This window comes from Accipiter gentilis, chromosome 14, assembly GCF_929443795.1.
Source record: "Accipiter gentilis chromosome 14, bAccGen1.1, whole genome shotgun sequence".
Taxonomy (NCBI): domain Eukaryota; kingdom Metazoa; phylum Chordata; class Aves; order Accipitriformes; family Accipitridae; genus Astur; species Astur gentilis.
The window spans coordinates 31,411,038-31,423,224 of NC_064893.1; the positions used below are offsets into that span (position 1 = coordinate 31,411,038).

Consider the following 12,187-nt stretch of genomic DNA (forward strand, 5'->3'; position numbering starts at 1 on the left):
AACACCACAGTATTTTCATTTTTTTTGCCCAGAAATGTCTTTTTTTCCCTCCTCGTGTTCTAGAGACTGGGAATGGGAGAAGAATGCGCTACTTTTGAGACAAAAGTTTCCACTTTGTTGAAAAATCGCTTTCTACCAAACTTAAACACAGAGACACAACCTATGCAGTTAGGTGTGCTTATCATATCTACTGCAGCCCAGGAAGAGTGGGGACAAAGGGAACCCCACAAGCATAAGGCCAGTAAATCACAAATGATCTCGCTTTTGTTTGGTTTTTTTTAGTAAGAAAGAGAGGTTCCGTTCTACTGACCTCAAACCCAATGTTTTGTTAATGGGAAAAGGGAGCACTACAGCTGGGGCACTTACTGCTCGCTAGATCATACGCGTTTTCTTAAGTGCTCAAAAAGTGATGGGCTATTCCAGGGTTTTCCTGGAGGAAAAGTGATCACAATCTGGCCTTTGTTATCCAGTTTGTTCTCCAAGAGTTCCTGCTTGAGGGCCCCCAGAGCAAATTCTTGGAACAACTCCATTTTGCACCCCAGCCAAAATGATCCGAGTTTCCGTATATTATTAGCACACAATGGAGCAACGTCAGCAGCCTTAACCCCACACCGGCTGGGGGAGAGGTTCCCCATTGGGAGAAAACCAGCTCCTTCTCTTCTTGCATGGCCCTGGTGCTCAGAGAGAGGAAAAAGGCGAAAGCAAAGGAATAGAGAGTGACCGGGAGAAATCAGAGAGCGGTCAGGCAAACATACTGCGTCAGCTGAAATAAAGCCCCGGTTCTCCAAGAAGAGTTGACTTCAATACCACCCTGCCCTCAGCTGCCTTTTGGCTTGGCTTTTGCCAAATTTCATTTCTGGTCTGAATGGGTTTGGTTAGAGGACACAAAGAAACGTGGTTCCTGTGAGTCATTTGCAATCTCCGCCACCGCAATGGGAATCGTGGATGTGGGCTGCCGGGCAAGGCACAATCTGCAACGGGGCACGTCTGAGACACATACCCCAAGTTTCTCTTTCCTTGTGCCGCTCTTGCGCTTAGACCACTGTGCTGCAGCGGTCCTGACTCCAGCTGCTCAGGGAAGAAAAAAAAAAAAAAAAATCTCATGCAAAAATTCAACCTTTTGTAAGAAAAGCTCCACAACTCCAAAATTAAAAATGTTTGCCAGCACAGCAAACATTTGCCAGCACATTTTTGATTTTTCGCCAAAATATTCTGGCCAAAACTTGGGAGAAAAACTCAGAATTGTCTATGGAAAGCAGATACTTCTCATGAAAATATTCATTTAGTCAAATCCCCAGGTTTCTACTGAAAGTCAGCTTCAGTGGAAAATGCTGACGAGCTCTATTATTGGCACAGCTTTAATTTTCCTTTGTCTGGAACAGACACGGAGAAGACAGCATCTGTCAAACGTAGTCTTTAGACTTACGTTATTATTTAGCCTGGAGTATTGTTCAAGGACTTCAGGAAAGGTTCAAGCCATCACGGTGCTAGGTGCTGCGCATATACATGAAAGATAGTCCCTTCCCTAGAGGGATTATAGTTTAAGCACAAAACATGGAGGAGATAAACAGCTGGGGAGAGCACAAGGTAATTTTGGAGGTGTCCTGAGCAGCGTGATGAGCAAAGGGACACTGCGCTTCCCCTTGCACCTGCTCTTGCCTCGAACGCTTTGTGCTCAGCCGTACCACAGCTGTGTGAGCTCAAAGCTCCCTCAGGAGATGCACCGAACTGCCCCAGCTCCGGAGGCAGCTGCAGAGGAGGGGAGAGACGGGTCCTGCTCTCCCCACCCTGCCTCCAGTTCAAAATGTTCCTGGGATGGAGAGGAGAAAGCCAAGAAAGGCATCTCCGCAGCCTCCACGTGTCGCAATCCTGCTTGCTCCTTACCTTGGATAGGAAGATGCTTTACCACCCTCCCTCTTGCAGCCCGCGTGTGCTGATCCGATCGAGCCCACCTATTTTAATTCATGCTTTTTTTTTTTGCCCAGATCCTGCCTTGCCATGCAATCCCACCTGCCTGTCTGCCACGCTCCCCTTCTGCCCTCACCCCCTGCGTGCTCTTCATCGCTTTATGCCTCGATCAAACTGACACGACCGCTTCAGTTACAAGAAAGTAGTTAGAGAAGGATCTGTGCTCGTTTCAAATAGTTTCCAGAACTGGTCATCCCCTTCTGTAAGAGATTAAAAAGGCATCGCTGAGAAGGGAGTGAGGGAGAAAGAAAGCACGAGAAAATAAATAAATAAAGGTATATAGTTACTTTTGGTTTGTCTCAATATGCAGTCCCGTCCCAGGGCGCCTTGTTCTGTGCTCATTTGAAGTATTAGTCACTTTTTCCATTAGAAGCTCTTATTCTAGGGGGATTTATAATGTATCTGTAAAATTGTCTCCAGGCTTTGCTTGGCATCTGAGCTCTCAATCCACGGACAGAATGTAAAGAAACTACAGTTGTTTGATTTATTGGGACAGGGCACGGGGAGGGAGAGAATTTTTCCATGCTCGGTGGAAATAAATTCACGTAGTGCTTTCACTGCACAATCACTTACTGCTCCAGAAAATACACCGTTTGGGTGCAGTCTCACGCTGGCAGAGAGGAAAGAAGCAAATCAATGATTTTTTAATATCGCCCTGCTTGAGACCCAGTCCTCGCTTGTGGTTTCTCGCCACGACCCACCCAGTCCACAGTCCCGCTGGGTGCGACGGTCTCTGTCATACCACTCGGGTTCAGAAATCCTGCCCTTGACAAGCCTTTTTCAACCCTAATTTCTACAGGGGACATTCGTTAACCCTCTGCAAGGGCTGTCTCACAGAGTCCTGATTTTTTCCTGGGGAAGACTTATGACTCGTTTAAGTTTTGCTCATTTTTCTTAACATGCAACTGCCCAAAGGCTGGGAGGGATGAGCAAGGGCTGGCAAGCCGCTGTAGGTAACATCAGCACCTGAACGGCAGAGGTGTTTGGGCAAAGCAAGAACTGGGGGGTGACGACACGCTTGGGATGCACAAACTCTGGGCTACAAACACCCCATCACCTCGCTGACGGTCCTCCCCTACGCCACGGCTGAGGGTAAGCTCATCTGCAGGGTGGCCCTGACCTGGGCCAACATTCAGCCAAACTTCTGTTGAAGACAGGGGTGGATTGGGAAGAAGGGAAGGATTAGGGACAGTGACACACACTGGGATCAGGGAAAGGGAGAGCCAGAACCTTCTCGCAGCCTCCCTGCAGCACCTATCAGCAAAGCAAGAGCCTAACGTGGATGTTTTATGGAAACAATAACCTAAAATTGGAACATGGCAAATTATTTATTCCAACTACAGCCTTCCCTCCCCCCTTGATTAGCAAACCGCTGGGGAGTCAGCCCTGATTTTCTTCAGACAGACGCATACGGCTCTCCTCCTCTATCTCTGCCACGACTGCTCAGCCCGTGGGGGGCTGAAGATCTAGTTGGTATTCGCATTGTGTAGCAGCTCCTTGAATTCACATGTTGTTCTGCTCTCCTACTGGATCACAAACTTTTTCTTTGGGAGCATACAGTGCAATGATGAATATGTTTGTTTTCTGCCTTTTTTTTCCAGGGAAACATTTAGGCTGCAGGGTGCAAACGCTTCCCCACACACTCACTCAACTACTTGCACCTAATAATAAAATTATCTCTATGAAGCATTGCAACTCGAATTCCTACTTTGATTTTTTGGGGGGTGGTTGTTTCGTGTTTCCATTCATCGCTTCTAAAAAGCCCCAGCGAAGCCTGGAGGAATAGACATGAGAACACGTAAAGATACACAGGGGTGTGCTGCAAAACTGAAGTGGGAAATCCCAACGCTGAAATCCTCTCCCCACCTAACTCAGAGGCGAAGCATCCACTGACCATAGAGGAGCCAGGATGTCACCCCTGGGACTTCGGAAGCGGGAGACACGGTGCTTGGCAACACGCAGGGAAGACTGTGAAGGGTTCAAAGTATCAAATGAAGCCAAGCAGAGACATGGAGGAACAAAGGAAGTTCACATCATTATAATTTATTGATGATCTTGGCCTGATCGCTTCAGTGTTTTGTCTTAACACAACCCACCCTGAGCAGCAGCAAGTCCTGCAGGTCACTTGGCTGCACTGATGTGGAAGTGATGTGACGATTTACAGACAAAGTTTGCTTAAAAAAAAAGTAAAAAGAAAAATAAAAAAGCACCAGGCTGGATCGCACCCTCACCCAAGCGCTTGCTGGGAACTGGCCAGGATCTCCTGACCTCACCCCCACCGGAGCATGGCTCCAGGAATTCCCTCACCATAGTTCACATTTTTCCAGCTCTACCAATTCACCCAGCAAGTGCCATGGGAAATTGCTACGGCCGAGGCATCCAAACTTGCTTAAGAATGAGCCAAACTGATTCTTTTCTTCAAGGAGGAGGGTCTTAAGGAAAATAAAATGCTGGGGGTTCTTTGTCCCTGTATCTTGGTTACGAGAAAACTCCCACGCTTGTCAGAAATAAGAACAGCACCAGCAGCTCATGGCTTTTTCTCTTTCTTATTCTTTTTTTTTTTTCCCCCAGTGTGTGTGAGTGTGTGCTTCAAAGCAGGATGACATAGTGATGGGTTTAAGAGACAGTGAGTGTTGAGATGCCAATTTCTAATGTAATACAGGGTACTGCTTCTTTCTTCTGTGATCACGGGTGAAAAATCAAAAGAAATAATCCAGGAGACTAAATACACTCCCCAGCCATTCAACTCACTCATAAATATGCCTAGCGAGATGCTTTGTGCGAGAAAACCCCACCACTTGTATTCTGTGTTTTGTTTAACTACGAGTCAAATCTTCCACCCGCATCTTCCACTTGTGCTAGTCAGAGTTAACGGGGTTGCGTTCCCACCCTCTTCCCCTTCGATTTTAGGCTGATGGCTTACATTTAAAAACTAGCAGGTTTCTTCTAACGAGAGGTTCTCTCCCACCTTCAGCAAAGTGCCCGCTCACCGTCCCTTCGCAGCAAACAGACCGCTGTCACAGTAAGCAACTCCAAAACAAAGAGTTTTAACTAACCTCACCCCTTGGCACTAGCTTACTATTCAACAGAACTTAGCAGGAAGCCTGCCCTTTCCTGCACGCTGCTAATGCTCCAAAATAAAGCAAATTTGGAAGAAGTAAATGAAATTAAATACATAGATGCTGTCATTTCCTTTTTAAGGCTCGAGGAGCCCTGGAGCCCTTTAGCTATTGACAAGAAGGGGACCCTCCAGATCCAGGCTGGAGGCACAGCCACTCGGGGAACAACCAGACCTTTGTTTCTCGTGTTATCATGTACGCAGATGTCATGAGGACGAGGGACCCCTGCCCATCAGGGGCGACACTTTCTGCGCACCGGGAAGTTTATTCCTAAATAAATCCATGTATTATTGATAAGCACGTTCTATCTAAGCGCTTCATCCCGAGGAGGTTTGAAACAATTCCTTCCAAACCAGCGCAAACCCTTCCCGTTCGGGCGAGCAGGGCGGGATAAGGGGCGAGCAGGGTGGGATACGGGGCGAGCCCTTTCTCGCAGCCGGACACGAAAGAGGCTGAAGGTACCGGTGGGTTTCGGCACGTATGGAATTGGGTTTGGTTTGCAACATCGCCACCGAGCCCTCCGGGACTCCTTTCACGGTGGGATTTTTTTTTTATTTTATTTTTTTTTTTTTTCAGTTGTATTTAAAGCACAAACTTAGGAATTGAGAACTACTTTTTCTTTCTTTCTTTCTTTTTTCTCCCCCCTCCCCCAAGCGTTTCTCCGAGTTTTAGACACCCCTAAATCCGCCCCCCCCCCCCCCCCCGCGCAGCAAACCCTTTCCCGGAGCGCAGCCTGACATCCCTCCACCTTTTTCCTCCGAGACGAAGTTGAGGAAGGACCGGAGCCTTTACCAGCCCAGGGGCAACGACCACCGAGGTGCTGAGAAGTGGAAAAGCTTTTGTTCTCCCCATCCCGGGGAGCCCACACCGTATCCCCACCTCCACCCCCCGGGAGCGCCTGCACTTACCAGCTGCAAAGTGCAGAGGAAAATGAGGGTGCAGCGCCCGGTGCAGCATCCCATGGTCCCCGAACAGCGGGGACGGGGACAAGGAGAGGGACAACCCGGCTCCTTGCGGCCCCGCTGCCGCTCCGGGGCTCTCTCCGCTCTCCGCCGCCCGGCCCGCAGCTGCCGCCGCCGGGAGCGGGGAAAGGGAGGAGGGAGAAGGGAGGGAGGGAGGGAGGAAGGTCGCAGCGGCTGCCGGAGCCCCTCCGGGAACCGGGGAGGAGGCAAGCGGGGGCCACAGCTTTAAAAGGGCAATGCCCCGACGGCGGTTGTCCGTCCTAAATCGGGGAGGGGGGGGGGGGGGGGGGAAGGATGCTGCTGGGATTCGCTCCCACCTCTGGGATTCCTCCTCCCTCGCAGGCGCGGTGGGATGATGCTCCCGGCCCCCAGCCCTCCCCCGGGATGCTGAGGCAGGCAGCTGCTGCGGGGGGGGAGCTCCTTTTCGCCCCCGCCGAGGGCTGCTGGAGTGGCTCCGGATTTTGATTTTTATGTTTGGTTTGTTGTTTGGGTTTTTTTTTCCCTGGATGGGATGCTTTTCTCCAGGCGGTGCCGGCTCTGCCGCTGGCCGGGGGGGTCCGGTATGTGCCGGGGCAGAGGGGCGTGCGGGACAGGGAAGCTGTGTGTATAGGACACGAAGGCTATAGGGCATCCTAGGGGATGGGAATCAGGAGTTTCTCTCCCCCTTCCACAGGTACTCATCACCTTCCTCCCTGTGCAGGTGCTGGCGTGCTCACCCTAAAAATCGTGAAGCCTAGAATGAACCTAAAATGCAATGGTTCTTCCCATAAAATTTGTCAGCCAGGGTACAAGTGGAAGACAGAAAAGGGGATAAGACAAGGAATTCTTTAAGATGCACATTTGTGGGTATTTTAAAGAAGTACATACCCAGGCTTGTGAATGAATCACTGGCTGACTAGTAGCAGAGGGACGTAGGGGAGCATCTCTCTTCTGAGAAGAGTTTCTACCTAAGCACCATCTATGAACCACTCACCATACCCTGCATCTGTAGAAAAGCAAGTCAGTCTACTTCAATTGCAAATAGTAGAGAAAATCCACGAGCGCACAACCACCTCCTTTACGTGCCCGAGTCCTTCACATTGCCCCCTCTCCAGAAGGAGAAGCAGGGCCCAGGAGACACGGGATCACGTCAGCCCTCCCTGTCATACACGTTTCTGGTCGGCCCGAGGAGCAGGTCACACACCACGGGCTGTGATTGGGACAGACTTGTTGCTAAGCTCAACACAACAGGATAAGAAGCTTTGGGAGAGACTCATCTGATGATGATGTCGTCTCTCTGCAATCTCCAGTGACTCCAAAGGCTGCACGACAGTTTGCTCTGTTACTCTCAGGCTGTTCCTTATTCCTCTGAAGCAAGTCAGGGTTTTGCTTCTGCCTCCAAAGCAGGGTGCGATTTTGTACCGTGAGCGACTGGTTCCGCTTTCCTTTTAAATAAGCATGCCACGCTGCGTGAGTGTGAGAAGGAGGTGGTAGCTGAAATGATAAAAGCTCTACCATTTTACTCAAGGAAAGCATTGCTTAACTATACCCCAAGGAAGCAGGATTAGTCCTAAAGTGCTACGAATGTTAAAAACCTTACATTAACAACATTATTGTTACTCAAATCAGCCACAGGGAGGAACAGAAAAAACAAGCAAGCAAACTCTGAATACCTAAGATTAGGAGACAGACTCTGAATTGATCACAAATCCTGCTGGTTTTAAATGGTAAAGTATATCGATTATCTGACCTGTGCACTGTGCATATCCAGGGCATCAGTTAATGCAGTCAGATACAATAAAACACATTTTATTACAGGTGAAAGGAATACACCCAGAGAAGAAACCAATTCACTTCACCCAGAAAACTGTGGACTGAAGCAGCTTTGGCAGTATTTGCATTCTCAGGAAGATGGTGTTTGGATGGCAGAGGCAATAGGAACAAAGACCAGTTTAGTTTTTAGTGAACGTAGATGAAACTTGCTTTACAAACTGCATAGGGAGGTCTCGCTCTGCACTGTAGGGTCAGGCAACCTGACATCAGAATTAAAACAGGAGCTTAAGACTGCCGAGAGCAGGCTGGGGTTAGGCTGGTTTGCGCTACGTGCTCTGGAAACTGCTGGGAACAGCACGGGAAAGGCTGGGTTGCAGCCGTGCAGGTTTGTACCTGGCCTTTGTGCCATTTCTTAAGGTTTCCTGCATCTCTTCTGCTGCCTCCTGCTTCTAAAACCCCCCTGTAAGCATAGCTATTTTCCAACTCAGTTGTACTACAAAGGAGACATCATGTGAAACAGCAAAAGGTATTGCTGCTGAAATAATAAGTTTGACATAAACAGGATTTTTTCCACCTGCACTTTTATCTTGATAAGCTAAGTAAAAAGCAACCATGTGTTGGCTGGGACTCCACATGCATCTGAAAGAAAACACACTGAGTCTCCTTAGCTTATTAAGAAGGGTGAAACCACAGAGAGACTTAAAACTTGCAGAGCCTGATCTTACAGTCTTCATTTGTATGATTTCTTATCTGCGTTGGTATAGCAGGAGGCCTGGGCACAGAGGGGATCTGCCTTTAAGCGTCCAAGTAGCCTCACTGGTTTTAGTGGGGCTACTCACAAGCTGAAAATTGGACGTGTGCTTCAGTACTGTGGTCTCCAACCTCTTTTGATTATGGACACCAGTGGAGGTGCACTGAGTTTGAATCTCCTGACAACAAGTTTGGTTTTTTTGGTTACTCTTTGCAGACTAATCAAAAAGTCTCCTGCAGACCTCTAGAAAATCCTTTATTTCTGTGAGATGAAATCTTAACTTAGCTGAATTTGGACCTAAGCGAATAAAACACATAGAACTTAGATCCTAATTAGGTTTATTTAATTAGCAGGTAGATTAACGAGGCACCACTGGATGAGGCAGTGCAGAGGCTGCTGAAACACAGTGCCATCACTGATGTGCAGTATACCACAAGTGATGCCCCATGTGCCATTATACACATCTACCCTGAGAGTTTAACTCACAAAACCAACTACAACTTTAAATTAGCAAAAAAAGAAAGAATACCAAAATTGCTTAGTATCCTGATTTTTTTACTTCCTGGAGTACAACCTCATTCTCAGCTTTTTGCTTCGAGGGCCCAGTCTGGATGTCAAGAGGGATTTCTCCTGATTTTGGAAGGGGTCTGAGGGATTCTCAGTGGGGATATTGATCCCTGATGTGTGTACACAGAGCAAGGCAATCACAGGCAGCTCCATCCCTCTCCATCAGACAGCCATTAGGAGAAGACCAAGAAAAGGGAATTGGTCAAGCTGTCATTACTGCAGTCCTCTCCAAATGCCATGCCACATGTATGTTTAAGAGATCCTAGTTGTTTCTTTTTTCCTCCTTTAATTCCTGAGGACGCCCCGTCATTTTAAGATCCTGATGCACATGCTGGTCACAGCCTGACTTCATGGAGGGAATGAAATCCAGCTGGGAATCCCCCTCAGGTTCAAATGATGCTCCAGAGACCAAATGTCCCTTTTTTAAGCCAGTGCTTGAATCAGAAACCTCTTCCCATCCAAATTTGTTGTGCTGAGGGGGTTGCCTGGATCCAGCTGCACTGCTAGGGGAGAGTAGCCTGAGACAACTGGACCTTGTTAGCACTTGTTCCTGGCTGATTACATCCAAATTACTTCAAGAAGTCACAGGTTTACTTCAGAAGAACTCAAGAAGCAAAAGTTAGCAAGCTTGAAACAAAGCAGCAGTATCCTACCACAGCTTGTTACCTCTCATATCTGCAGCCTCCTTGCCCTGACAGATCAAGATGAGCAATAGAGGCTAAAAGTATTAGCTGGGGACAGGTCTCTTCACAGCCCAAACCCTGTAATTGTCACAGCTGCTGAAAGCTATGGATGGTCTTGCATCCCACGATACACATGGGGTGCATTATTCCGCTCAGTTCATTTACATTCACCTCCTCTCCATTTTAATAACCTCATCTGGGTCACAGTGCCTTTACAGATGTCTGATCAAACGCAGTGGTGTCAGAGTACTCCAACCTTATCAATGCCACATCCAAAAGGCAAAACGTGCCTGCCCCAGTGCTTTATGGACTTATGAGCTAATCAGCCAGCCCGCTCCCTCCCTTCAGGGCAGACAGCAGCCTTCCCAAGGTGGCATGTCACATCATATTTCTCCATCACAAATTAGAAGTAAAAGCCACTGCCAGTCATCTGACTGATGGCAGCTTTCCACTGCGCACAGTAGTATTTCGCAGGGGAGACAGTTAAAACGATCAATTGGAAAGTCTTCGCGTAAGAGCTGGGCGAGCTGTGAGGCTTCCTGCCACAGGACACTGTGGATGCTTAAATTGTACACAGGTACAAATGGATTAGGATAAATCATCTTCCTGGGTGGGAAGAGGAAAGGGCACTAGCCTCTGCCCTGTCTCCTCAAAAGAGTAATGTTGGATGCGGTGACAGGACTTACCTGCTGCTGACCAGAGGTTGCCACTGCTCACCCTGGGCAGCTAGATCTGGCTATAAGAACTAGATGCTTGTGATATTCCCATGTGTCTTACTGAAGACTTTTTACATAAAAACAGCTAGAAGGAGAGAGAGATCATGAAAAAAGGGTAAGGACTTTTGACCTTCTAATTTTAAACTTGTAGTTTTTTAAACCTCCCATTGCCCTGGGGTAACAACTAGATAGTTGTTACAGAGCTCAGCTGCTCTGAGACTGAAGTCAGCTAAAGCCAAGACTATCAAAGTAGAAGACCTAAAAGAGGTGGCAATATCACAGACACAGCCGCCTTCTCTCCAGAGGGACCAGAGAGGCAGAGAAGCCCAAACCGAGCAGCACTGTAGTGTACACCCTCAGCAGGTAATGTCCAAAGGAACGACACTCTGCTCTTCCCCTCCTTTTGCAGCCTGGTGAGAGACATTGCAGAGAAAAACAGCCTGTCAGAGCAAAGCACAATGTTTTAAAAATTGTTCTCATCACTACACAAGAAAGGAAACAATCTCAATGACTTTTACGCTTTGAAATGGTTCCCCAGCAGCCCAGGGCAATCTGTAAAATTTATCAGAACTGGTGTGTGAAATCTGTCATTTTCTCTCTGATCCCTGTGAAGTCTTGGATGTTGGGGGGGAGGTGGCTCCTAATCAGGCTTTTCGGCATTTCTACGCCACCGTCATCTACATTCCACATTTGTAATTCCCTAATATTAAGTTGCTGAGCTGCACAACAAATTCTCATCACTCTTTGATGAGCAGGTGGAGGATGGCAGAGTTGGAAGGCAGATTCACTAAGCTCACCACTATGTCGGAATAATAGCAAGGTGAACAATTTGTCCACATCTAGCTGATACAACTGCCTTGTTTGTATGATCAAGGGCTTGTACGAATGAAACATGACTGTTATCGTTCCTCCCCTGGATCAAACACACAGGCACCCATTTACTGCTACAGTAGAGTTGGGGTTCAAATTCACACTTTTACAGCTTTAATAAGATGCCTTGACAATTCTGCCATAACATCCTGCAAGCAGCCTTTCAAATAACTCTTTTTCTACTTCTCCATGACTACAAGGTAAAAACATAGAGACAGAAACACCCTGGCACCCGCCAGAATTTTTGTTAGTCTGAGGGGGTGCCTTGTGCCACGGACCAACACCTCACCTGAGCAGCAGCACTGAAGAGCCTCCCTCATTCACTGAAATTCCCAGCCTGCCTTATTTACAACCTGGAGACCAAGAATGTGAAATAACTACTGAACAATTTTGGTAGAGCTGCTCAGATTAGGGCCATAGCAGCTCTGGGAATTGCATGTCAGTGTTCCCAGGTAAACAGCACAGGTGTTTTCATAGGCAAGGCCTCCAGTGGAGAGCAGGGAGTGCCTGAAGGGTTAATTCATGCAGGAAAAGCAAGCTGTCACAGCTGACACCCCAGCATCTCAGCCCATGCAATCTGAGTAGCTGGCATGATTGCAGCCACATATCCAGCTGCAATTTCACTAGGCAGTGTGACCAAGAAGTAATTCAGTGCAGCTGCCAAGGTCCCTGGGTATTGATACCAAGTGATTATTCAAGGTTTCCATGCAACAGTTGCATTTCTCAAATGATGTGACAAAAAAAGAGCCAAAAGGGTGAGAGCAGTCTCTGGCTTGGGGCAGTGGCTCAGGGCACTCTT

At 47.9% G+C, this 12,187-nt stretch overlaps 1 protein-coding gene across 2 annotated transcripts in view; it reads right to left on the reverse strand.

Annotated features, from left to right (window-relative positions):
- NKAIN4 (sodium/potassium transporting ATPase interacting 4) overlaps positions 1 to 6,141 on the reverse strand; it is a 53,601-nt gene extending 47,460 nt beyond the window's left edge. For both annotated transcript variants that reach the window (XM_049817347.1, XM_049817346.1), the window contains exon 1: positions 5,996 to 6,141. In XM_049817347.1, the coding sequence (XP_049673304.1) occupies positions 5,996 to 6,049 (54 nt within the window). In that variant the 5' untranslated portion in view covers positions 6,050 to 6,141. The remainder of the gene's footprint in view (positions 1 to 5,995) is intronic.
- Between the last annotated feature and the right edge of the window lie 6,046 nt (positions 6,142 to 12,187).